The following is a 27,442-nucleotide window of genomic DNA, read 5'->3' as shown; positions in this document are numbered from 1 at the left end:
ATATTGTCCTGTAGATGATAAAGTTTTTTCTTTGGTGTAATGAACTTAGATGACTCATTTCTACAGACTTACAATACACTTAGCTTATTTTAGCAGAAATAGTTTTATGTTCAAAGTATGAGCTAATTTGGCAAATACAAATTGGAGAAGAAAGTGTATTCAAATGGATTTCAAAATAATAACACCTGTTATTCGGGGCACTTACTATATGTCAGACGCTTTGATGAACAACCTTAAATACATTACTTACCGCTGTTATATTTTTCCTCCGCTTATTTACTGAATCACCTCCCCAGTGTTCAAAATCATGCTTTACTCACTGAAGGATGTGCAGTTCTGTAACAAATTATATAATACATTAATAAGATGTTTTTTAACTTAGTCACAGGAAATCTTTTCAAATTACTGATTAGCATTCAATAGGATTGCTATTTTCATTTCCTATCCTGTATGTTAAAGATTAATGATTAAAATAAATCCTGAAAATGCTAATAACATTCTAAGTAGAATATCATTAAAGAAAAATAATTGGAGTTATATCACATTACTAAACCATTATTAGGCATAGGCATTTAATTAGATATTTCATCAAAATGCAATTTTGGAGTACCAGGGTTTTTTTTTTTGGTTTTTTTTTTTTTTTTTTTTTGGCCTGAAAGACTAGGAATCTGGAATCTAATGAGAACTATTTTTCTTTGCCGTTTGGGCAACATGATGGGACCTGGACCCAAGGAAGTTTTACAGACCCTGGTTGGGCAGTCTGATGCCACTGAGTGGTGACTTCCAGGGAGTCAGTCAGTTTTGCCCTATTCCATACAAACCACCTTCAACCTCAGCCAACTACCTTCTACTTCCTTTTGGGGTCCCAGAAAGACTCCAAGAGGGGAAGCAGAGAACCAGCTCAATTCTTCCACCAATCTTGGAAAAACAATTCCTACTTCATGCTCTTCTCACACTGGACCACATCATTAGTCAGACTCTTTGCCACCACTTTCTTCACTTGATAAAGCTACCTAAATAAAAATTAGGATTTTTTAATTGCTTTTCTGCTCACAGAATTTTGCCAAGTTGAGAATGAACTCTGTCTCCTGGTATTCAAGACCTGCAACAGGCCTCAACTGACGTTTATGACCTTATCTCCATTATTGTTTTATTTGAGCCCTTTCCGCCAACAAACTGAACTACTTCCAAACTCTCTATATCATTATTTTATTTATGGGTTGTAAAGTTCCTGACGGCAGAGACTTGGTGTTTATCCATCTTGTTTCCCCACAATGCATGCCAGTATATTAGATATAATTTGGTATTAAAGTTTCATTGAACGCCATGAGCTCAAACAAAAAAAAATTGTCATTAGTCATACAGGCTGTCTTTCTCCTTGGCATCCACATAATCACCATAACAACAATAATAATAATTTTGTGAGCATCTACTAACCCATGCATTTTTGATACACCATCTCAAACCTCCACAAGAAGATGCATATTCCCTTTAGTGAAAAAGAAAGGGAGGACTGAAAAGAAAGAATTAGAGAGATTAAATGAGGTCACACAGCTAGTTAATGCCAGTAGTGGCCTTAACACTCCCATCTGTCTCTAAAATCTTTGCATTTCCACTAGACCACATAGCCTAATAAACAGGAGGTCTGGCTTTAGAATGTTAGGGTTGCTGAGCCTGCTTGCTGATGGCTCTTCAGTTACAACTTAGGACTGTTGTTGGCTGACTTTACCTCTTTCACATTTCAGTGGAATCTATATTTTCTGAAATGGCATCCTTCCTACATGTAGAAAAAGGATGCAGGGTGCATGCATTCAAGCTTCCAAGATGAGTCGTACAAGATTTTTTTCTTTTATTATTTTAGGATATACGTGGCGTTCTTGTGCCTTGAAATCTATGTTTTGTTGTAAATGATAATGTATTATATTCTCTCCCTTATCAGTCTTTCTTTGATAATGATTGCTTTAGAGAAACATTAATCAGCATGGCGGAAGGAGCCTGGCGTCAGAAATTAAATGATCTGGGTTCAAATCCCAGTTGTTCTTTTGCACTTTTGTTGTCTTGGGCAGAAATAACCATTTAATCATTCTGTGTTTCAATATCTTCATCTGTAATACAGCAATTGGGAAGATCAAATGTTCTAGGACATGTACAATATTTAGCAAAGTTCTTGACATATGACACGTAAATACTAAATTAAAAAACAAACTTTTAACTCTTTTTAGTTTAGTGCCATGTTTTTGCAAGAATGAAGAAGGGGGCTCTGTTCCTTGATAAGCAAGCTGATTGTTACTTCGAAAGTGAATTAGAGTCACCTAGAACCCAGTTAGGCCTTCTCGTAAGGGCCTGACCTACTCTCTGGTGGTGATTTGCACTGAGGAGAATCTATCATGCTCAATTTTTTTAAAGTATCCTCTATACACGGAGGAAAGAAAGTTGTATATCTTAGTCCATTTTGTGTTGCTATAATGGTTGAGACTGGGTAATTTATTGAATACCTGAGACTGGGTAATTTAAAGAAAAGAGTTTTATTGGGTTTATGACTCTAGAGGCTGGGAACGTCAAGAACCATGATGCTGGCATCTGGTTGGCTTCTGGTGAGAGCCTCATACTGTGTCACAGTGTGGCGGAGAAACAAAAGGGAAAGCGAGTGTGTTTGAAAAGAGGTAAATATGAGAGGACATCTTTCTTTAGAATAGCCCATTCACTCAGAGACCAATCCATTTCCGGAGAACTAACGCAGTATCAAGAGAAAGGCATTACTCTATTTTAACATCCTAATCACCTCCTAAAGGCACCTCCTCCCACCACTGGTACATTGGCAATTAAATTTCAACATGAGTTTTGGCAGGAACAAACACATCCAAATCATAACATTATCTTATGCTAAACTTTCCCCCTCCTCTTTAAGATGATTATTGTAAGGATATTGTTAAGGCCAGCATAAGTTGCCCCGTTTGTGATGACCCATCAGGAAATATCAAATTTATGTCCTTAAAGTTTTGTTTCACTGAAGTTTCATCGTTCTTGGTCCTTACAAATATGAACCATGTCATTGACTTGGCCTCAATTTGCTTTGGTCCCAGGAAGTTCAAAATTAAATTTATGTTTTAATAGTTTGTAGGATTCTATGCTGTATATATCTACATTTCTCTGATCCTATATTTATAACAACTGAAAATACCTTTTTAAAGGAAATATCTGGAGGCATGGGTTCTTCCACTAAAAAACATCTGATCAACCATGTGTAATCTGTGTATCTTCTTACAGAGTTCTTGTGAGTGTCAAATATGGCAATATGTATCAAGGTGAGTTGTAGTTCAATTGCTGGAATCTTCTGTATGGGAATATTACCATCCAGGAGGAAAGGGAACTCTAGAATATAAGGTTCCCAGAGACTGAGATAACTTCTCTTCTTCTTCTTCTGGAAGGAGCCAAGATAGAGAACATCACAGTACCTTTGGCCCTCACACCTCCTGTCCTCACAACCTGTTTTCAAATCACATTAACACAAAAACTGATTCAAGCTTACCAGGCAAGCACCTTTCAGTCCCAGGTCAGCCAACACATCAGAAAGAATTTCTTATAAAAATATCTACCTCTCTGTATTTTTCCATTTTTACTATTCTATTCATAAGTTACTTAATGTTTTCTATAGAAAGAGAAGGATATGAAGGAAAAAAAAGATGAGAGCAAAGAAAAATAGTTTTTAGCATGATACAAATGACATTTTAACCAAAAATCACAAATCTATGTCATACCCCACGTTTCCTCAACAGAAAAGTGAGTCTATGTCATTTTATGAGACAGCACTAAGAATTAATCAGTTCAAAATTTTTCTGGTAGAAAATCCAGTGCCTGCCTATGTTTAAACCAAGCAACTAGTTGTCTTTTAAATTTTTATAGAATGTCCAAGGTGAACTGTAATTAGTTGAGTGGAAGCTAAATAAAACCTGATACTAAAGCACTGAGCTTTTAAATATTCCCTGATGTTCAGTGTATACCGACCATGTTAGATAGGGCACTCCTGCACCTGTGCATTTTTCAGCCTTTCCACTTATTCTATGACAGCTTTCTTTCCCATTTGGAAAGAAAATATTCTTGGCAAAACATTTGAATGAAAAGACATATAGTACTTGGAACAGAAGTCTTTGATGTCAAGGAAAAACAAGGTACATGGAGGAATCTGAAATGTGGAATTGTTTCATTATTAATCAATCAGTGTGCAAATTCATGAATTCCTTCTCTGTTGTCCTTCCATAAAGTATATAGGAGTTTATTTTAAAAGCACACCAGCTGACGACCATAAATCAGTTTGCATGCTTAGCATGTCATCTTTAAAAATTATATGTGATATTACAGCCTGATAGTAATGAATGAATGAAATGGACCTTTAAAAGTTTCAGCAAAGCTTTTTGATTCTGAGAGTAAATTAATTGCTTTAACAAGTAAGTAGTGATTTGGAGTTTGATTTGAATTTGAATGTGTCAGGCAGTCAAAAAAGTCCAAGCAGAATGTTTTTAAAGTTCTTTTTTTTTTCAGTTTATATTGCTTTATTATTATTATTATTATTATTATACTTTAAGTTTTAGGGTACATGTACACAATGTGCAGGTTAGTTACATACAAAGTTCTTAATGTAAAATTATTTCAATTTCACAGTAATCTAATGGGTTGCTAGTTTTTTAATCTTGTTCAATGAATCCTGGTGCCTTGCTCAGTTCCCTGACATTCATCCACAGCAATGATAGCAAACATATATATAATATTGTATATATTTTACAAATATATACAAATACATGCAACATAATGTATTGCAATATATAGATACTATATATAGTATTGCAATATATAGATACTATATATAGTATTGCAATATATAGATACTATATATAGTATTGCAATATATAGATACTATATATAGTATTGCAATATATAGATACTATATATAGTATTGCAATATATAGATACTATATATAGTATTGCAATATATAGATACTATATATAGTATTGCAATATATAGATACTATATATAGTATTGCAATATATAGATACTATATATATAGTATATATGCAATACGATATATACAAATACATGCAATATTTGTCTGTGGTATTCTTTTCTAACTTGCCTGAGAGAAAACAATTTCTTCTGACAGAAGAGGCCTATCCTTACTCTGTCCAATTAGAAGTCAATTCATTTCCTTAGTTCTTGAGGTTGTTATAAAAATATAAGAAAGATTATATCTTTTACAGATTGGAAGTCCTCAAAGGTAGGTATCTTTGAAGCTCTGCTGCCTAACTTACTGCATGGCCATGAGTGAGTTCCTTAATCCTTTTTATAAGTCTCACCTTCTTTTTTTAACCTTCTATTTTAAGTTTGGGGGCACATGTGAAGGTTTGTTACATAGGTAAATCCATATGTCATGGGGGTTTGTTGTACAGATTATTTCATCATTCAGGTACTAAGCCTAGTACCCAATAGTTATTTTTCGTGTTCCCCTCCCTCTTGCCACCCTCCACCCTGAAGTAGGCGCCAGTGTGTGTTGTTCGCCTCTATGTGTCCATGTGTTCTCATCATTCAGCTCCCCCTTATAAGCAAGAACATGTGGTATTTGGTTTTCTGTTCCTGTGTTTGTTTGCTAACGATAATGGCTTCCAACTCCATCCATGTCCTCACAAAAGACATTATCTCATTCTTTTTTATGGCTGCATGGTATTCTATGGTGTATATATACCGTATTTTCTTCGTCCAGTCTGTCATTGGTGGGCATTTAGGTTGAATCCATGTCTTTGCTATTGTGAGTGATGCAGCAATGAACATTTGTGTGCATATGTCTTTATGGTAGAATGATTTATATTCCTCTGCATATATACCCAGTAATGGGATTGCTGGGTCAAATGGTAGTTCTATTTTTAGCTCTTTCCACAATGGTTGAACTAATTTACACTCCCACCAACAGTATATAAGCATTCCCTTTTATCCGCAACCTCGCCAGCATCTGTTATTTTTTGACTTTTTAGTAATAGCCATTCTGCCTGATGTGAGATGGTATCTCAGTGGTTTTGATTTGCATTTCTCTAATGATCAGAAGTCTTACCTTCTTTATCAAGCAGAGGAGACAACCTCAGAGGGTTATGAAAAGTAAATGAGAGATGCACAGAAAACCCTTCAAACACTACCTGGCACCCATGAGTACCCATGACTTGCACTTTCTTTACTCATCAACAAGCATCTATTAAGCACCAACTATGTGCCAGTGTCTAAGCTAAGTGTGAAATACAGAAATAAAGGCAGCTTTGTTCCTACCCAAGAGCTGGTGCTTATAGCCTGGTACAGGCATGGACACCCACGTGTGGTCATTGCAATAAGAAAGATGTAAACAAAGCCCTACAGGAGTAGGAATAGAGGAAGTCTTCACTAATGAGATATTTGAACTGAGTCTTGAGGCATGTAAGTCAGGAAAGGGAGAAAGGCACTTTGAGGAGGGCAAAGCATATATAAAGACAGAGATGAGAAAGAATGTCTAGCATACCTTTCGGTGTCTGAGAAAGTTCATTACACAATTAAAGCAGTGAGGGTAGTTTGTCTTGCTTACTCTCTCTGCCCTGCAGTTTAGGAGAGGTCATGGAATCATGTGGTCTGTTTTTGTTTTTGTTTTCCCAAATCACTGAATGTTTTCCAGATAAATTAACACCAGTTGGAGCTAGCCTATTTTCTGGTGCCTTTAGATACTGGTCACACTCAGCTGTACTCAATTCTACTGTTTAATAAATATCTAGAAATAGTGATGTCTGCAGAGGCTTGCTGAGGTTAGGTGTTGGGGAAAAAGGGGCAGAGAGAGGTAGGTAGAGAGTTGGCAACAGCTTCTGAGGAGACAGGTTTATATTCAGTTCCTCAAATCAGTTCACTATCTGCATGCTCTGAGTGAAAAGCTTATCTTCTTTTTGTCAGCAGTTTTCTTCTTGAGGCCATCAGCATTTTCCATTTTTAATTAAGGCAATTTACAAAGAAGGATGCATAAAGCATAATAAAATAGCCTAAATTAAGAACAAATGAGAAAAGATACGACATATGATATTTTACTGTGAAAATACAAAAAAATACAAAAAAAGTAAAATATCTCAATAATCTTTTATATTTATTATGTGTTGAAATAATAATATTTTGGATATGTTTGGTGGAAATATATTATTAAAATTAATTTCATCTGTTTTACTTTTTAAAAATGTGGCTACTAGAAAATATAAAATTATATATGTAGCTCACATTTGTAGTTTGCATGACATTTGTATTTGACAGTGACATTCTATTAGCTAAATGCATCCATCATCTGATGAATGGATAAATGAAATGTATATCCATTCTGGGGAATATGATTTAGCAATAAAAAGGAATAAAATAATGGGGACAGGATTTTTGGGGGAGGTGATGAAATTGTTCTAAAATTGATTATGTGATGGTTGCAGAACTCTGAATATATTAAAAACCGTGGAACTGTACGCTTTAAAAAATGAATACATTGTATTAAGCTATATTATAATCATAAAAATAAAAGTTTTTGAACTACAGAAAACAAAAGATAAAAGTATACTCTGTTGCTCAGAAGAAAGCCAACTATTCTTAGTACCAAGATAAGAAGTGTCTCTCTAATGGCACCCATAGGGAAGCATGCCATCAAAATTGAATTCAACAGCAATATTCAATTATCACTATTCTCAGAGTAAACACAGGGGTAACTCCTGCAGGCCCATCTTTTGTGATGTTTTTAATATTTACTGGTGGCTCAAACTCAGTTTAGTAACTCATGTGCAAATGGTTCCCAAATTACTGCCTTTGACCCAAACTTCTCCTTAAAACTTCACATCTGCATTTTTAAGGTCCCACACGTACCTCAAGTTCAACATGACCAAACGCCATTCCCCTTGTATTTTCTGTCCAGTTGGTGCCACCATCTTCCATCCAATCACTAATGCTAGAAACCCGGGAGTCCCCCTTAAATCTTCATTGTCTTTCACCCCATGCCATTCTACCTCTGCCAGTTCAGTCTTCCAAGATGTTCCCAAATCCGTGTCCTCTATTCTACCTCCACTATCCTTCAGGCCTCATTGTCTCCTGCCGGAATATCGCAGCAGCCCCTTAACTGGGCTCTGTGCCAGGCTTGTTCCTCCTCAGTCGATCTCACCCTGCTCCATCTGCCAGCATGTGAATCCAGGATGCAGTGAATATCCATCATATGCAGGATAAGGGTCATTAAAGCCTCTCTGACCAGGGCCCCACCTCCCTCTCCTCATCTCTTGACATTCCTTTAAGTGACCTACATCTGCCTAGCTCCTGCCCACCCTCCTGAAATTGAGGCAACCAAGTCTTACTCATCCTTTCAGCTTAGCTCAGGGACACCTCCTCTGTATACCCAGATATAGATCACTGTCACCGCACTTTCTGTATTGCATTATGGTATCTACTTACTCTTCTGTCTTCTCTGCTGACTGTAAGCTGCCTGAGGGCCAGGACTGTGCCCATGTTTTCCTCATCTCTGTAGCACCAGCACAGGCCCTGACAAAGTAATGCTGAATAAACGTTTGTCAAATGATGGGTGGAGGAACCATAGGTAAAATAAACGTGATTTAAATTTTGGATCTAAGCAAATGGTTAAGAAATCTTATTTATTTATTTACTTATTTATTTATTTAGAGACATAGTCTTGCTCTGTCGCCCTGGTTTGATTTCTTATGATGCATGTCTTCAACTATTGTGGAATTACAAATTAACACACTTTAAAACTACATTTGAAATATGCAGTGGTGTGATCTCGGCTCATTGCAATCTCCGCCTCCTAGGTTCAAGCGATTTTCCTGCCTCAGTCACCCGAATAGCTGGGATTACAGGCACGTGCCACCATGCCCAGCTAATTTTTGCATTTTTAGTAGAGACAGTGTTTCGCCATGTTGCCTAGGCTGGTCTCAAACTCCTGACCTCAACTGATCCGCCCATCTTGGCCTCCCAAAGTGCTGGGAATAGAGGCGTGAGCCACCATGCCCAGCCTATGGTTAAGAAGCCTTAGAAACCCAATTTTTAACTACTAAATGCCTTTGCTGGCCTCCATGAGGACACAGATTGTGTCTATCTTGCTCATCACTATGTTGCCACTGTCATTCAGTGTTTGCTGGAAGGGTGGTTGGGAAGACAAGCAAACTCATGAACATAGATACAGGCAGAGAAATACATTGGAAACAAACTGCCATTCACAAAATCATACCTGTTATCGCCCAAACCTGAGTTAGATTACTCAATAGCCAATACCCTGAAAGCTTGGGAAGCATTTATTTTGGCCTTGAACAAATAATTATCCAATTGAAAGTGAAAATTTAGGTGGCAAATACTGCTGTATTTCCTGAATTCAACTACATTGTCAGGCCTGAAAGAATATACCCCAGTTTCTAAAGGGAGAGACATGAGTTTCTCTATTGTCTTATGGAATGAAAATAGTCACATCTCTGGAGTTCTTTAGAAAGCATGTCTAGACCGTTTAATTCACACAAAACAGACAGATGCCTCACATCTGCTTTACAAAAATGAGAAAAACAGAGTCTGGGTTTTTTGTTGTTTTTTTTTTTTTTTTTTTTTTTTGCTTTAGCTAAGAGCCAGTTTAATTTTTATTCCTATAATTCTGTGGTCGTTGGTACAGAAATCTGTGTGAATATTGAGGGATATCTTAATAGTCTCAGGACTTCCTGCACTGTGAGGACCCAACCACAGTACTAAAAAGTGCTTTATAGAATACATACAATCCTCAGTCGAGGTGTTGAGAAGATAAAAACATACTTGCAAGCAGCACAGTTAATGCAATAATATATCTTTTTGCTACCAGTTCTAGTTCTTTATTTTATAGATTTGTTATATGTGCAATTACAATGCAAAAATCAAGGGTGAATGACAGACCAACAGCTACCACACAGAGATAGTGGAAATGATATTATTCGTAATGCTGCTAAGCCGCAACACTGAGGAACGAGTTTAACAGTAAGAAGTGCTCAGTCAGCTTCAGCACACATGCAGATGTAGGAACAGACATTCTGCTCTGTCCTTATTCCTACACTTTCCCTAAAACCATAATGTAAAAGGTGAGGGCCTGAAATAACGCACCTTGGTGGTTTTATCTAGCATTTCTGGAAGTGCCATTGGTGCTAACATTTCTTCAGCAAACATTCAGGGAAACTGTGTCTAAACACTTATGTACCAGAGATATTAAGATGATTGGACTATGGCCCATGCCTCGACCAGACATAGACCTGTAAGTTCCGAGTGCTGAGATGAGGGATAACAGGAATGGATGAGGTGCTTTGGGAGCTTGGAGAATTGGAGAGGGGAAGGCTTTTGTTCTAGTTCAGGGAGAGGGGCTGGGGGCTTGAATTATGATAGGGCAGTGGTGTTAGAGAAGAGAGGGAAGATCCCAGAACTATTTAGGAAATTGAGCCAATGGAGCTGGTTCACTAAATGAATTTGTGGGACAAAGAAGAGTGAGAAGACGAAGTTAGCCCTGCAAACTCAACTTGGGCCGCCCCAAAGCAGTGATGCAGTTTATTGGAATAGGAGTGGGTTTCAGGGATGCGAGAATGAGTCCAGAATTGGACGTGTTGAATTTTAGATGGCTATGGGATATGCAGGAGCAGGTATCCTGGGGGCAGCTGGAAACATGGGTCTGGAGCTGGATGAGAGAGGGAGACCTGGAAATGAAGACTTAGTAATCAGAGGCATGGATGGAAAGGCCCACGGGAGCTGTGCCAAGTGAGGAAACAAAAAGGGAACAAAAATAAAATTTTAGGGGGCAGTGGAGCAAGAGGGATGGCCAGCAAATTTGACAACAAGCCAGGAGGCATGAGATGGAGTTGGAAGCCAAGAGGGGAGACACTTCAAGGTGGAGATTCTCCACCACTGGTTATAGTACATAGTGGATGCTCAATAAATAAGTGAGCATTGAACAAATAAATGTAGTCAGTAACTACTGAGTTTCCATCTGACTTGAAAACAGACTTTATGTTTGTGCTGATTTACACTATAATGGTGATGGCTGTTGGCTTTGGAGCCAGAAACGAGGGGGCTAGAACCCAGCTCTGCCACTTGCCAGTCAGATGGCCTTGGAAAAGGTACCCAGGCCCAAAGGAAGATATTGCCCACCTCAGTAACTGGTCATCAGAAGGAGGTGGCTAAATAAACTTTGATACAACCACACTGTGCAGTGAAAAAGAATGAGGTTGATTTTTATGAACTGATATGGAAAAATATCTCTGAGTGATATTGAGAAGTTTCCAGAACAGAGCAAGCTGCAAAAGCATTTTTCAATTCTCTGGGTATAAAGATGTGTCTATTCATAGAAAGGTCTGGGAAGACATACAGTACACCAGTGCAATAAGAGTAGTTACTCTGGAGCAGGGACTGAGTTTAGAGGGCGGTAGTCATGTGAATTTTGAGTTCTCCCTGTAAGGTTTGATTTCTTTGATTTCAACTATTGTGGAATTACAAATTAACACATTTTGAAACTACATTTAAAATATCTACCTTCTAGTGTTGTGGTGAAGACTAAAATGCAGTGACTCTAGACTCATTGCTGCACAAAGGATGCTCCGTACATAGACTATATAAACCGCACCTGGTAAGGACTCCTGAAAAAGGCAACGGGAACCCTCATTTTTGAGCATGGGCTCTGTGCCTGGCACTTTCTTCACAGTGACCTTCTCTCTAAGGTAGATGTTAAATGTGGCCTTGGGATACATCTCTGTGCTTCTGATTCCTCATCTACCAGTGAAAATTATACTAGAACCTATTTTATAGGGTTTTTGAGAAAGGGAAATGCACGGACATGTGCCTAGTGAATGTTAGCTATTAACGTCATCATCCTCCTCCTTAGATTTTAGCTGAGAAGACAAATGTTCAGAAAGATGTTACTTAACCGAATTCTCACAGTAGTAAATGTCTGACCTAGAATTTTAATGAAGATTTATGTAAGTTTTTTGCACTGTACCACTGGTTAATGGTACACACACACACACACACACACACGTGCTTATGTAATAAAATTGAATAGAAAACTGAACCAGGGACAGGGGATTGGGGAATGAGGAACTATTGTTTAATGGGCACTGAGTTTTTGTTTTGCAAGATGAAAAGGGTTCTGGAATTGGATGGTGGTGATGGTTGCACAATAATGCGAATGTACTTAATGCCAACAAACTAGACACTTAAAATAGTAAATTTTCTGCTATTTTATCACAATTAAAATTTAGAAAATAAATTTTTAAAAAATGGAAATGGGAGAAATTTGCCTTAAGACTGCCAGCCCAGGAGCTGGAGCTGGAGCTGAAAGGCCCTGCCTGTGTCCGGGGCTCTCAGGGCCTCTGGTCACACTCTCGGTCTGGATTCCTGCCATCTCCCAGTCCCCAACCTTTTGTCCGTCTGTGCCTCTCAGGAGGGCCCCAGGAGCAGCCTACCCTCAACTCCTTTATCCCTTTGGGGCTAGACTGGCCCGCTGGAGCAGATTTGATGCTGGCAGCAGCTATCCCTGGTCCTGCCTCCAGGAATCAGTATGCACATCCTCCCTCTGATATCCCTCCTCTCCCTGCAAGGCCTAGCTCAGGCATCACCTCTTCCCTGAAGGCTAGAGAGGTGCCGTGTTGTGCCCAATATCTCACTGCTAGTGCATGGCAGATGACAAATGCACACTGCAAGCTCTTCTTCCCACACCAGCACATGCGCTGCCAGCTTCATTTGAGATCCAGCCAGTGAACCGCAGGGCTGAATCGGTATGCAGACTTCATTGTGCTGAGCTGGCCACAGAGGATACATTTAAATGAAGGGCTCAGGCTTGGGTTTGGGGTTTAGATTTTGCTAGAGGATCAGCAATGAGACATTAATTAATGTTAAGCCTATCTCTCTAACTAGTATAAAGTAATACCTGCCGACCCAACTGTGTGCGCATGTATTGACCGCTGCTCTGATGCCTAATAGTGTGTGATTTCCACTGAACCCTGCCTCAGAGGGATTGGGGGCCTATATAGTGATTCCTTTTGACATTATTCACCTGGGAACTGGTTCATGCATTAGTCATTACCTGAGGGGAATATCTGGCAAGCTTTCCTCAGTTCTGGATGTCATTCAGAAATGTGCCTCTCAGGGAAGCTGTCCCTTCCAATCTCATTGTTGGTGGCAATGCCTGACTAGCATGTCACAGGTCTCCAGCCTGGGAGGCTTTGCTAAGGATGTCGGTGCCCTGAAACTCCTGACTCTTGATGCAGCTATGTACCAGGTCAAATCGACTCCACAGGGACCTGCAATTTATCCAGAAGGGCAATGACAAGGCCCTTCTGACCTCGTTTCATTTATTATTTGTCAGCATTTATTCTGTGCCAGGCATTGTATTGGGCACTGGAGATAAAATATCCCTGTATCCATGGAGCTTCCAGACTAGCGGGGGTGACAGACATCACCCAATAAATAAAAATGACAAATTACAATAACAGCTAAGAAGGAAAAGCATTGGACGCAGTGAGACAACACGAGGGAGAGACATTGGCTGGCAGAAAGCAGAATTTAAATTGGAAGGAGTGCAGAGAAAGCCTCTCTTTGGAAGTGATGTCTACCAGGAGCCCTGGAGAGCAGCTGTTTCCATCCCCTTCTCCCCACGGGTGAGGCTGTCCCCTTCCATTCCACCCCCATGTTCACAGACACACACAGATGCACAGACACACCCACATGCATACACTCAGACACGTGGACACAGAGATTCACACACAGACACATATACACATGCACACACAGATACACACAAGACTCATAGACATCCATATGGCCACACAGAAACACACAGACATCCAGGCACACAGACATAAGGGACACACACACACACACAGACTCACAGACACAGAGACCCACATACACACACATAGATACACACATGCACACAGGCGCACACACACACATATGCATCTCTCAGTGACATGTCAAACCTGCTCCTGAGGGGCTGTCTGAGGGGCCGTTTCACCTGAGGGCACCCACAGGAAAGTTGAGGGGAGGCACTGAGGGCTAGGGCAGCCAGCACAGGGCCTGGCAAATGGCTTTGCCCTCAGCGAAACAATGGCTCCTGGTTGACGTGGTTCCACCTCTTGGTTCTTCTCCTGGCATTGTTTGCTGAGGCCAGCACTTCAGTCTCTGAATATGCAACATCTGCACATTCCAGTTTCTAGGCATCAAGCTCTTCCCTGAAATATCAGCACGAGTGAGTCCTCAGACTCGGGAGCTCCTTGCAGGCTCTAAAGCTCTGACACACATCTACACATTCTCATGGGGGCTCAGGAACAATGGGAAGGTCGGTAGGATATCTCAGTTTGACTGAAAAGGCTTTAAACACACACACGCACACACAAACATACACACAGGAGGGCTTTGTAAAAAAATGGGGAAGCTACTGAATAATCAGTGATCTCATGTTTTAAAATTGGAAAATTACATAGCAATATATTTAAACTGTGCATAAAACCTCACCATCCTCCTTCTCAGCCTCCAATCGCTGGCTCCCCGGTTCCCAGTGTAGAGGAAAGGACAGGGTGGAAATGGTTTGCCTCTGGGCCTCTGTCAGCTCCCATCAGCCCCTCTTTCCAAAGGCAGCCCTCAGTCCCCAGCCCAGGACAGGCATGAAGACAGCTGCCTGGCTTCCCTTCAGCAGGCAGTGGGGAAGCCCAGGGACACCCTTGGTTTTGTGGATTGTGGTTTCCCTCCTCTCCTCCCACATTCCCACAAAAAGAAATGCAGAATCCGATCCTGTGATGGTGGCCTTTGTAATGACTGACTCTGGACACAGTGGGTTACAATGTAGCTGCTCCTGGTGGAGTCAACCCTGGGCAGACCTACAAAGTTTGCCAGAAAAATCAATACAAAGCTGACAGATCAAAAGTGAGTCATGCCAGTTCTCCTCTTAGGAAACAGTTCGATGGGTGTCTGACTGCTAGCACCTCAGTTCTTTTCATAGTAGGTCTGAAAATAGCTCAGAAATCTTTAAATGTCTGGAGACGTAGGCGACAAAAAGAGTTTTAAGTGGAAAAAAACCTCCCCAAGAACCCCAATTCTGTTCCTGCCACACATACCCCCAGCCCGCCCGCTCATGCCATGTAGGCTGCACTCCTGGGTGCCCAGGGACTGCTGGGCAGATGGACTGGCTGCTGTGGGAGGCCAATAGTCTAGGGCACAGGCTCGGTCATCCCTGGATGGATGATGAGCCTGGTCATCCAACCTTCAGAGGCCCAGGCCCTTTGTGCTGCCAACTCTGTGTGTCCCTTGTTACAAAGCTCTAATGTCTCTTCTGCCTGTGCCTGGTTGCTGGTTGAAAGGCAACTCCTTCCTAAATGGGCCCTTTTCTGTCTTTTAGATAGAGCCTTACTGGGCCCGTGCAGATTTTCCACTTCCTCGGCTGTGGCCCTTGGCATCTGTGGTTATATTCAACAGGAGCACCAACGGTGGCCAAGAAGTCACTAGTAAGTCTAAGACACTGGAAAGAGAAAGATTAGCCTGTGTGTGAGGGGAGTGGGGGGGGTTGCAGAAAAGGATGGGTTGTTGGGGGAGAGCCTAGGGATGAGTCTGTTGGGAATGAACATGAGTTAACATGGACAGAAGCGGGGTGAGAGCCTTAGAATGGATACAAGAGGACCGATGTGCAAGATACCGAGGAAAGTGTGGGTGACACCTGGTCCGGTGGGTGCAGGCGAGGAGACAGAGGCACTACTGCAAGGGGCACCCCTGAAGTAGTGTTTCCCCATGAGTGGTATGAAAGCCACCTGAACCCAAGTCACCTGGGAGCCTTTAACTGCAGATTCCTGGTTTCACCTCAAGAGTCTGAATTTGTAGATGGGTGATGCCCAGAAATCTACATTGTGAAGAGCTCCCCAGAGGATTCTGCCACAGTAAAGTGTCTCTCAAGTCTACACTGCTTATGACTGTGTGCAATGCCCTTTGGATTTATTTCCCTTGCATCTAACATGGTACTTGGCAATTACTCAGCTGCCAGTAAATAATCAATATTGTGAGTAAAGGGATACATACATTGGGAGGATTCAAAGATGACCGAAATTTCAACCTGAAGGGCCAAGAACACTGTGGTTCCATTGATAGAAATGAGGAAGAAGTCAGGAGGAAGAGCAAGTTTGGAGTGAAGGTGGGAAATTCCATTTTAGAGAGGGTGAATGCCAATGCACATGGGTGACGTGGGTGTGGGGCTCGGGAGTGAGGGCGTCGGGCAGGAGACACGGGGGTCCTTTGCAGGTGGGTTGAGGCTGCAGTTGGATAAAGGGTGTGACAGGCTCCTATGGACATTGTGGCTGTGGACAGAGCTGTGGGAGAAATGGAAGAGGGAGGGGTCAGAGGAGAAGGAAGAACCATGGGGTGATGGGAGGGAAAAGCAGAGCCTGCAGCACACAGCGCCCCAAAATCACAAAGGAGGGAGTTCCCAGGACTTAGAGGTTGATCTGTGTGGCCAAAGAATTCGGGGGAGCTTGAGGACAGGCCACTGAATTTGGCTATTAGGAAAGCACTGGTGACCATCAGGACAGCAGTTCCAAAAGGGTGGTGGGAACAGAGGCCGGTCACAGAGAAAACACAAGGAAGTGACAGGAGAGGAAAGCCAAGGTCGCCAGTAGAGATCACCCCCTCAGGATTTCTTAGGGAAAGGGAGAGAAATAGGTTGGCAGATAAGTAGTCAGCTGAGAAAAGCAAGGCTATGGCCTCACTCATCCCCAAGGGCCCCTTCTCATGCCAGGCTCCCTCAGGGTGCTGCCTGGCCTCCAGGCCTCCCTCTGCCCACTGCACACCCCCTCTGTGTATCCCAGGCACTCGGGCAACATGGCTCTGAGTATTCCCTGTCTCTCCAGGTGGCACCACCATCCACCCAGCCACCAACCCAGCCAGAAACCCAGAAACCATCCTCCCCTCCCTCTCCCTCATCCCACATCCAGTCACTGATGGAGTCCTGCAGAGCCGCCTCCCCGTCCACCTGCACTGCCCCTCCTCCCCACCCCACTCCCTTTGTATCTGATCTATACTGTGACCGTGACCTCAAATCAGCCACCTGTCCCCTCTCACACTTCCAAGCTGATGCTAGAGTCATATTCTGACAACATTCATCTGGTCAGGATATCTGTACCCTGGTGACAAAAGAATGAAGCTCAGGCTCTTCAGATGGCTTAGTTCTGCCCCGCATCTGCACCTTGCTTTTCTCTAGACTTACTGACTTCAACATTCTGCACACATGCTGGTGCTTCAGCCTCCTTCTATGCAGGTCCCTGTTACTGGAGGAAAAGGTTTTTTCTTTTCCCTTCCCTCCACCTGCCCAGCCCTGACTCCCAGCACCGTGCCCTGTCTGGCTGGCTCCTGGAGTCCTCTTTCTGTTTGTAGCCCAGAAGTCCTGTCTTCACAAAGGAAACAGTTATTCCTCTTTCCTCATGTCCTCATTGCCCCCTTCATCCAAAAATGCTTCCAGGGGGCTCCTGTGCTCTCTATTCTACCAGATTGTGGAGCCCTCTGGCAAGCAGGGATGGGGGCCAGTCCAGGTGGAGAGCAGTGGGAACAGCCCCAGCGATCGTTGCCCCCATGAGGCCTTGCTGGGCTAGGAGCACACTAGGTTAACTGGAAATAAAATAGACTCAATGGAAGGCCTAGAATAATGTCACTAGACATTGCCTCTCTTTTTGCTCTCTGCTCTTTTCCCTTCTTTCTTCTCTGCCTTTTCCTTTATTCACTCTGTCCTGTTCCCTCTTTTTTTTTCTCTCTTTCCCTCCGATTTCTGGTTTCTTTTTATCCACTGTTCCTTCTGTAGGGCCTTACACAACTCCAAGGCATGCCAGCCTTCTTCTCCCCTTCTCTTGTATCTCTTTCCCCTCCCTCTGTTTCCCCTCCATGGGTCTCTGAGGCCTTGTTTGCATCTCTGTTCTGAATGCATCAGCTGCCAGCTGCAGATGCAGTCGTTTGCTTGGGAGAATTTACCCAGGAGGATGGTGCTATTGATAAGTGAGGTCCCAGAAGGAGGAAAATGTTGCAGAGTTTCAGATCTGCAGCATTGACCGGATGTAACACCCATGTAAGGGCCTTGGGTGGAAATGCTAGTTTAAATTTCTCCTAAAAGTAGGAGGAGATAATAACCGTGTACATGCAACATTTAAGTTCTTCCCTCAAGGGGAGGTGTTTGTTTTTCCTTTTAAGATGTAAGGCATCCTGGCCCTAAAATACCCCCTGAATATCCATTTATACCCTTGCTGCAGGGATGGTGGCTAAAGGGGAGGAGCTGAGCTACACCCCACTTGATGGAACGCAAAGACTGTGGTGAGGTTGGAGAGCAGTGCTGTGCATCCTTCCTCAGCCTTAACGAGTGCGGGGCAAGGTTAACACAGATTTCTACACCCTTTTGCTGCATACACAGACGAGGCCACCTGCAGATGCCACCACTGCTCAGTGTGAGTTGAGTGTTGGATGGGAGAGCCATCTGCTCCATACACCTCAGGGCCCCTTCTGGGGCCCAATAACCTCATGGGAACAGGTGGGGGATCTCCTAGCCTTCACAAAGGCAACAAACCAAAATGAGCAAAGAGTTAGCCCTGAAGTCGAATGGGATCTTGTTGATTTTCCTCTGCCTAATGATTGTTAATAGGAGGAATCTGGATTCCGTGTACATAGGTGGAAATAGTGGAAATCCCAAAGGAGACAAGCTGATGATTTTAAAACTTGATTCACTTGGATCAGAACCTAGCTCAAGCATTTTCCTGATTGCATTGTCCCTGCAACTGTCGTCTATTGTAGCTGACTGCTGAAGAGGAAATGAAACCAAATAGAAGGTTGTTTGTAAGCAATCTCTCTGCTCTTCTTAAAAATAAATTAGGGATATCAGGATCGGCTCATGGCTAGAATGAGGACATAGAGAGACATGCAGAAATTCTGTTTTTATATTGAGGTGAAGAAGTGGGTAGGGAGGGCTTTAAGGATTATCTAATCCAACCTTCTCATTTTGCAGCAGTGGAAGGTGAGGCTTGGAGAGGCCACAGGATGTGCCTACAATCACAGAGCTGGAGGCAAAACCCAGCAGAACCAAGTCAGCCCAGTGGCCTTCCTACCGATTCACCATGGCCTTTGGACCGGCCCATACTCAGTCTATTTTAAGTAGTGCCAAGAAGTGTCTCTATGTATCCCCCAGCAGTATTCATGCCCAACCAGCCAGGACACTCAGGGTTCCCCAGTTTACTATTAGGGAGCTACTTCGGCAGCAGGGAGAGTGGTACTTTGGGACAAGCTGGGACTGGCAGGGCAGGCTGACAGAGGTGCTGAGCAGGAAAGCATGCAGGAGGAAAATCCTGCAGGGGTGTCTGTTTCACAAGAGTTACAAGAATACAGGACCATTCCTTCTACAAAGGAGGCTAGTGGTTCGAGATCCTAGAAAACCAGGACTCCGCCTTTACCAAGAATAAACAACAGCTTCTCCTTCCCCAAATTGCAAAAACAAACAAACAAACAAACAAAACACCCAGGCTTTCTCAGGAAATCTGGTCCCCAACTTTGAATGCCCTCCTTGTTTGCTACTGCATATGTAATTGAAGTGCCTCCAAGAGATGCAAATAATTTTTGTCTATTTAATCTGCACACTTTTTGAGGCTGGAGTCCCGAGTGTGTCAGTATTACTGTCCATTCCCGAATCGAGGCACAGAGATGAAAGTGCAGCAATCAGACATAATGGTTCAGTGCAGCCTGTGTCAATGCTTGCACAGTAGTGTGTTAATGAGTGTTAAAACCGACATCTCAAATATGGCGTCCTCAATTTTAAAAATTACAGCTCTGTAAGAAGTCATGCTGTTAAAACACACAAGAAATACCAGTTAAGCCTTCAAGTAGCTAACACACAGCCTGTACAGATCACCACTATCCCAAAGTGCATAACAACTTACTTTCTTTGAAATGAGGCAAGAATTAACAGGTAGTTCAATTATTTGAGTGCTAAGATAAGTAGAAATAACAAATCCAAATGTTAAATACCAATTACTACCTTACGAGCTACAAATCAGCTTGGCATTACAACATGCCCTTCCTCACTCACAAACCCAAGAAATGTGGGGGTTTGGCAGAAAACACAAACCTATAACCAATATGCATTTGTGCAACAGACGTGTCACTTCCCAATCCAGCACTTCCAAAATGCGCATCACAGATATCAAAGCCTGGCCCATATATTTGTCCTACTGGCATTGAAAACAATAACCTTCAAATGCTGGGAGTGACACTTCTCTCAAGCTCACAGCTGGAAACAAGTCATCTCCAGTTTCTACTCTGTCCCCCTAAAGGAGGTTTACAGGTCAGTCTGACAGCCTGGTTGCCAAAGATGTCACCTCATATTTTTACAGAAAATTAACCTGACCCTCCCTGGTTAGCTTCAGGGACTAAAAGAAACTGCTGGTTAGATGTTATCTAGCAAGGTCAATCAAAGACCCAGTGGAGAGCACCTGTAAACTTCAAACCTTAGTGAGACTTTAGGGGAGAGGAAGATTATTTCTCCCTGGGTCACCATTCAGTCTACATCCCTTGTGGGAATTAGCTCCAGGGTTCAAGCCAGCCGGGTTGTTCTCTCTCCTACTTATCTGAAACCACCACTTGAAAAACTCAATGCTATTGGGACATTCTCATGCTCAGAAGTGAGTAAAGGTCCAGTTGGGCAAGATAATATTTTATATGAGTATATATGTATGTACAAGAGATGTTAAAAAGATAGTCTCTAAAGCACGTTGGGATTCCTCCAATGAAAGGCACCAGATAAATGCAAGTCATTACCAAAAAGAAAAGTCAAGTTTTCCAGCTTTCACATCTGCAAAGGGTAACCACTAGGGTACCTCTTTTTTGGTGGTAAGCCTTCTTGTTTAGAAAAATCTTCATGAGAGTGACTGAGTTATTCTGCCTCGTTCCTTGCTTCCACTTTGCATAAGCTTCCTGGTCAGCGGCCATGGATACCAGGCTCAGTGACCCAATACCATCAGCCTTGGCAAACTGATCGGTCCTCGTAAGTCTGTACCACCACCTGCCTTCAGTGCAGCTGGGGATGAGTCTGTAAATGTTATGCCTTCCAGGGCTGGAAGCACCAGCCAAATCTAAGTGTTCCATGTGCAAATTCTGAAAAATAACCCTGCTCCTCTGATTCAGTGCCCAGTTGCCTCTAAGTCATCTCACTTTTCCTGATGCTTCAGAGACACAGATGTAGACACTAGGAGACAGCCACCTCCCAGCCTCCCACAAGCCTCCAGTCCAATGGAAAGATTTGAACTGGGGGCTCCAGGACACAAGTGGCTAGTGAATTCATTCAATAAATCACCCACACTGTAGTAGCCATGACAACTACAAGAACACAAAGCCTTCTGATAAGATCCTTGCCACACCTCCATGAGGTAAGTATCATCTTCAATCAACTGAAACACAAAAGGACCTCTTAAGAAGAGGCCCAACCTTTGGATGAAAACCCTGGATAGCTCCATGCTCAGACCCCTGGGTTCTATTGCCTTTTCAAAGATGGAACAATAATGAAAGCCACCTGGAAAACCATCAGATTACCTTAAAGATGATGGAGAAGAATTATCTTATAGAGGAACCCAGGTTCCCTATCACAATGTTATGTGCTGGTTAACCGAACAAGAGGAGCAGGAGCATTTTGGAGGAGGAAACAGTCGTCTCCCTTCAATACAAGTTTGGAAGCTTGAAGGTCTTTTGAATAGCATTAAGCTTTTCAAGTTTACAATTTTTTATGACATTTTATGAACTAGCAGTTTTTTATTTTACAACTCTTTCCTTTCTCCTGGCCTCTACCCAGTCACCCCCCATGAAAGGCAGTGGGAATGCAAGTAAGAACCGCAGCGTTTCCATGCTGGGTAAGCCACACCACCATCGTGCACGTCTATATTTTGAGTACATGCTTCCATACCACCAGGTTTCCATGTCATGGCAGGAACTCCAGGGCAATCACAGCATCATATACAACATACTATATCCTAGAAGCAAAATTATCTGAGTAAATTCTGCTTGGAAATAAAAGGGCTCTCATTTGATGAGCTTTCAGAGAAGGCAACAAAAGTATTTAAGCTACTGCCATTGCTAGCAACCCAACAACGTTCACCTCAGGGAGACAATACAACAGTAAACTTCTTTTCAGTTGAGGAAGACAACACGACCTTACTCCTAAACATCTTAAAAAATAAATATTTCAAAAACATGCTAATATCTTAGACACAGCAAAGTTTGGTCAAATGGCCTAGATCAGAAACCTCATCCGGAAATACATTTCTCTACAGTCACCCTAGGAAACAAGGAGGCTTGACTGTGAACCAAGGGGCTCAGCCTGCACTAACTTGGCTTTAAGCACCCTAGGGTTTGGACTATTTAGCTGAAGCCCCTCTCCCTAACACATCTGTTCTTGGGAAAAAAATTCGATCTTCACTGCATGTTTAACTAAGTAACATTCTCTAAAGAGTGACATTTATGAGATGAACATCAGTGTACATCGTTCTAAAGATGATTGGTGCACCCATGCAAGCCACGGAACTACAGATCATTTATAAAAACAACTTAGAGACTTGCATTGGTCAAGTCTGCTTAACTTTGCATTCTCTTTGTTTTGGTACTAAAACTAAGTGAAAGCAATGGATAAAGAGCTGAGATTTTGTTTTCACATGACTGTGAGCAAAATCTCATCATATCCTTGCTGACCTCATAGATGCATTTCCACTGGACAGACTTGTGGGGGCTTTTTGTACAGAACTCACACGACAACCTCAGAAACAGGAGCACGACAACTCATAGACAGTACTGGGCCACAAGCACTAGAATAGCGTACACGATGGACAGAAAAATTAGCATTCTGGGTGTACTCATCTGGCAAAAAGGTGAACATTTTATGCCCACGATGCAAAGACCAGTGAGTGTCATTTCATGGAAAGGTGCAAAGGCATGGTGTCAGACACACCACCCTCTAAAAACGATTCTAAATACTGTAAAAGAAACCTGGGTGCATATCCCATGCATCTCTCCCCTCAGGGGCTGGGCATACTCCTTACACCATAACCATAAGGTGCCTGGGCTGTGCCAGAGGCACAAGAGGCAGCTCAGCAATGTGGGGTGGAGGGTGACAAGTCCTCCCGGCTAATGTAGGGAATCATTTAAACTGAGTTCACTTGGTGAGCTCCTGCTCATGTTCGTCAGGCTTGCCATAAGGGATTTAACTTTATGGGCATAATAGTCCCTTAAATTGACCGAAGGGACCTCCTTCATTCCATCTCCAAAGTCACAGCTGCGCATGGCACTCTCAAGTTGCTTTTGGCGCCGGTAAAAGTGGGAGAACTTATTGAAGATCAAGGTGATGGGCAGGACCACCACGAGGATGCCTGCCAAGATGCAGGCAGAGGCAGTCAGCTTTCCTGCTGTGGTCCCTGGGACCACATCCCCGTACCCCACTGTGGTCATACTGACAGTAGCCCACCACCAGCAGGCAGGGATGGTGGCCAGGCCCTCGTTCTCTTCCTTTTCAATGGTGTAGGCCACCACGGAGAAGATGGAAATCCCCACGGAGAGGTAGAGCAAGAGCAGCCCTACTTCTTTGTAGCTGTATTTCAAAGTGGCCCCCAGGGAGCGGAGGCCAGTGGAGTGCCTGGCCAGCTTTAAGATGCGGAAGATCCGCATCAGCCTCAGGACCTGGGCCACCCTGCCCAAGTTGGCTAAAGTAGGTGTGCTCTCCACCACCAGGTTCACCACCAGAGTGATGTAAAAGGGGACGATGGACATGAGGTCAATAAGGTTTAGGGCATTCTTGAAGAACTTGAGGAAGTCAGGGGCCACAGCAAACCTGGCCACCAGCTCAAATGTGAACCAGGCGATGCCAAAGTGCTCCACGATTTCGAACCTAGGGTCCTCGCCAGGGTTGCCCTGGCTGTCAGGGATTTGGAAATCGGGCAGGCTATTGAGGCACATGGTGATGATGGACCCCATCACCACCAGGATGGACAGGATGCTGAAGACCCTGCTCAGCACTGAGTAGCCGGGGTTGTCCAGCGCCAGCCACAGCTGCCTGCGAAAGTTGCCGAGGGGCTGCCCATCGAACTTGGAGGCGTCGTTGTAGAAGGCAAGGATCTCATCGAAGGAAGACGTGGTGCTCTCCTGGTCACTCTGCTCGTCCCACTTCTCCTGCTCGGGCTCTACTTTGCGGCCATGGTAGCTGTAGCTGCAGCAGGAGTCAATGAAGAACTCGTTGATGCCCCAGTACTCGATCTCCTGGCTGAAGGAGAAGACACATAGCTCAGCCATGACGTGAAGCTTGCCGGTGTGATAGAAATGCAGCACGTAGGGGAAGAGCTCAGGGTTGCGGTCGAAGTAGAACTCCCGCTGGACGTCGTCGTAGTCATCGCAAAGCTCCAGAATGGCCTCGCGCGAGTGGCAGAGCAGCAAGCGGCCCAGGCGCGTCTCGGGGAAGCGCAGCAGCGTGTGCGAGCGCAGCCTCCTCTTGAAGCCGCCCACGTTGATGCGGATCTCCCCGTCCTCGACGTTGGCCTCCGACACGTCCCACAGGCTCTGGCCGGTCATGCTGGAGGCGCCGGCCGCCCGCGCCGCGCGGGGGCGCTACACCTGGAAGCGGAGGGAACAGCGTCGGCGAGAGCGCCGTGCGCCCTGGCTGGGCCCCCTCTCCCTACCCATTACTGGCGGGCCCAGGCCTCCTGGTGGGTCTTGGGTGCTGAAGGGCTGGGCTGGGGCAAGAGTTTGAGGGGTCTGACCCCCTCCCAGGAAAGGCTGGGGGTGGGTATGTTTCTGTTAGCACAGCTCCACCCCAGGGGGTCTCGGTGGGCGCTTTGCGCGTGCGGGGTCGCGTCCCCGCGGCTCTGAGCGCCCAGAGGGCTGCATGCTGACCTTGTCCATGGGCAGGCCCGGGAGACGCCCCCGCCCGCTCGCCGCAGACAGGCGGGACCGGAGCTGAGATACGCACGGGCAGGGCCGTGCCGACACGGGGGGCGCGTAGCTTTGGTGGGGTGGGGGGGATGCGCTGGAGTCTGGAAACCCGGGCCGCGGGAATGAGGGGGGCGGCCCGGCCTCCCCTGGGTCCAGATCCCACGCCTGCAGCCCCCGCGTCCCCGGCCCAGGTCTCCCTGCCGGCCTGGCGCTATGCCCCGGGGCCGCGTGCGCTGCGCCTCACCCAGCGGGGCTGCCCGGGCTCGCCCTGCGCGTTCTGGAAGCGCTTACCTGGGAGCACGGGCGCCCGCGGCCGAGGCCGGCGGGAAACTTCCCCAACCCGCGGGCGAGCATCGCGGCGGTGGCCGCTGCCTGCTGGCGGTGCGTGCGCGGGTGCGAGTGTGTGCGCCCGAATGTGCGCCCAGCGGGCCGGCGGGCGGGGGCCGCCGAGCGTCTCCTCCCGTCTCGGGCCGGGCACGCCGCCGCCGCCCGCAGCTGCGGAAGGCTCACAGGTGGCTGCGTGGTCCCGCCGCTCGCGGAGCCCCCTCTCCGGATCCGCGCGCCCCTCACCCGCCGAGAGAGGCAGGAGCCCGCGCCGCAGTCGCCCCGTGAGCCGGGGCGGGAGCAGAGCGGGTGTGACCGGGCGCCGGCCCTGCGCGGGGCGCGGCGCGGTGGTGCTGAACGGACAGCTCCGCGCGCCTCGGCCGCCGCCCGGGCTCGGAAGGCGCAGCCGCCGCCGCCGCTGCTTCTCTGCGCTTCCCCGGCGCGTCACCGCGACCACCTTGCGCCCCCGGCTCGGCGCGGGGCCGACACCTCTCCCTCCCCCCCGACCATCCCCCGGTGACAGCTGTTATTATCACCACCCCCAGGGCGCAGGCAGGGGGCTGCCTACGGTGACCTTTCCCCGCTGGGTCTGGCGGGAGCTGGGCTGGGAAATAAAGGGCGGCTTGCGCGTGTCCGGGGACAGGGCGGGACCGGAGGAACTCCAGGTCTCCCCTTTTAGGGACCTGAAGAAAAGTTTCCCGAAGCCCGGGGGTGGGGTTGTTGGGGAACAGGAGCTGGAGGGGAAAAGAGGGGGCCGGGAAGTCCAAGGTGGAGATCGGCTTAGTACGCGGGGGGCGGGAGCGCAGGCCGCACGGCGGGGGCGGGAGTCGCTGAGTTCTGGTCGGAAGCTCTGTGTGGGCACCGTTTGTGTCCAGGCCGGTGTGGTGTGCTGGCTGTGCGGGACTGCAGGGCGCTGTGTGTGTGTGTAGGCTGAGGACAGCAGGACTTTTCAGTGTCTGTGTGTACCGCGTTCATTAAAATGGGTCCTCTGTCGGATGGGAAGATGCGTCGGCACAGGGGGGCCCTGGGACGTGTGTCAGCGCAGTGTGTGCATGGGGAACCGTGTGCTGTGTGTGCAGTGTGCTGTGTACAGTGTAGTACTCTTGGGACTGTGACGGGCTCATGTGTGTGGAATATGTTGAGAGCGGTGTGCTTGCCGACAGTGGGGACTGGGGGGTTCGAGCTGGAGTGGGGACTGGTAGATGTGCTCAGGATCTGTGTCCCTATTCCTAAGAAGACTCGTGGCCCAGATCTGAGCTCTTGGTCTCCTAGGGTTGTCCTTAAGGCCCTGCCTACTGGACCCAGTCCCTGGGGAGCCCCCTCCCTTTGGTGTTTCTCTGTGGTGTCCACTTGCAAAGACTGGAGCACCGTGGGTGTGTGCGCTTAGCAGGGAGCTAGCGTCTACATGTCTCGGTCAGAAGTCCTGGGAATGCCCTTGCAGGGTGGCTCTGGACTCATGGTGCAACCACTACTGCCACAGTGGGAAGCACATTCTTTCTTTATGCAATCCTGGCAATGCCGTCCCAGCTGAAGAGGTGCTCTGTGTAGCTCTGGAGGGCTTGGGGCCTCCTTGGAGGACCTGTAGAGGACCCTTAATCTGGCTTCAAATGGGGGCTCCTGCATCCAAGTCTGACCCATCCCTGTGACCCACTGGCTTCTGGACATGTGTGTGGGTGTGAATGCAGGTGTGTTTCCTGCTGAGAGGGCTTCACACCCATGCCCCTGCAGGCCTCTGCAAATGTGGGGGATTCCACAGAGGCAGCCACATGGGAGAGGGATAGTAGGGTAGTGAGAGCCACACACACTTCCTCTTTCTTGTGTTTGACCTTTGGGTCAAACTTTTCTTTGGAAAACTTTTCTTCAGGTCCCTAAAAGAGGAATCCAGTCCTCCATTCTGCCCTACCCTCAAACGCACACAAGCCACCCTTTATTTCCCAGTGTGTTTGTGTGTGTGTGTGTGTGTGTGTGTGTGTGTGTGTGTGTGTGTGTCTGAGAGGGAGAGACGGAGAAAAATCTGATCTTGGTTATCCTTGTCTTCATCTCCCTTTCTTTCAGGGTCTGTGTGTGGACAGCAGCCTCTATCTAGGTCTGCTGGGTCCATCATTGGAGGTCTGTGGCTCCCGCACA

General features: G+C 45.5%; 2 protein-coding genes across 12 annotated transcripts in view; one reads left to right on the top strand and one right to left on the bottom strand.

Moving 5' to 3' along the window:
- STK3 (serine/threonine kinase 3) overlaps positions 1-27,442 on the top strand; it is a 459,940-nt gene that overhangs the window by 369,117 nt on the left and 63,381 nt on the right. For 10 of the 11 annotated variants that reach the window (XR_010159291.1, XR_010159292.1, XM_063816448.1 and 7 more), the window contains one exon: positions 15,417-15,522. Coding sequence is in view for 9 of the 11 variants with exons in the window: in XM_063816448.1 (XP_063672518.1) it covers positions 15,417-15,522 (106 nt within the window). In the remaining 2 variants the exon portion in view is untranslated. Of the gene's footprint in view, positions 1-15,416; positions 15,523-18,297; positions 18,490-27,442 lie in introns of those variants that run through there. The other variant, XM_063816449.1, reaches the window with a different exon arrangement.
- On the bottom strand, positions 22,657-25,666 carry KCNS2 (potassium voltage-gated channel modifier subfamily S member 2). Its single transcript, XM_003311879.7, has 2 exons — positions 25,283-25,666; positions 22,657-24,673 (listed from the first exon to the last, which is right to left on the bottom strand). The coding sequence occupies exon 2, from the start codon at positions 24,629-24,631 to the stop codon at positions 23,198-23,200; it is 1,434 nt and encodes a 477-aa protein (XP_003311927.3). The 5' UTR covers positions 24,632-24,673; positions 25,283-25,666; the 3' UTR covers positions 22,657-23,197.

Source organism: Pan troglodytes, chromosome 7, assembly GCF_028858775.2.
Source record: "Pan troglodytes isolate AG18354 chromosome 7, NHGRI_mPanTro3-v2.0_pri, whole genome shotgun sequence".
In the NCBI taxonomy this organism is placed as follows: Eukaryota; Metazoa; Chordata; class Mammalia; order Primates; family Hominidae; genus Pan; species Pan troglodytes.
Note: the sequence above shows the minus strand (reverse complement) of the source record. Positions and strands in the feature narration are given on the sequence as shown.

Excerpts from the sequence above, each read along its gene's own strand:
- KCNS2 (XM_003311879.7), bottom strand. The coding sequence starts at position 24,631 with ATGACCGGCCAGAGCCTGTGGGACGTGTCGGAGGCCAACGTCGAGGAC.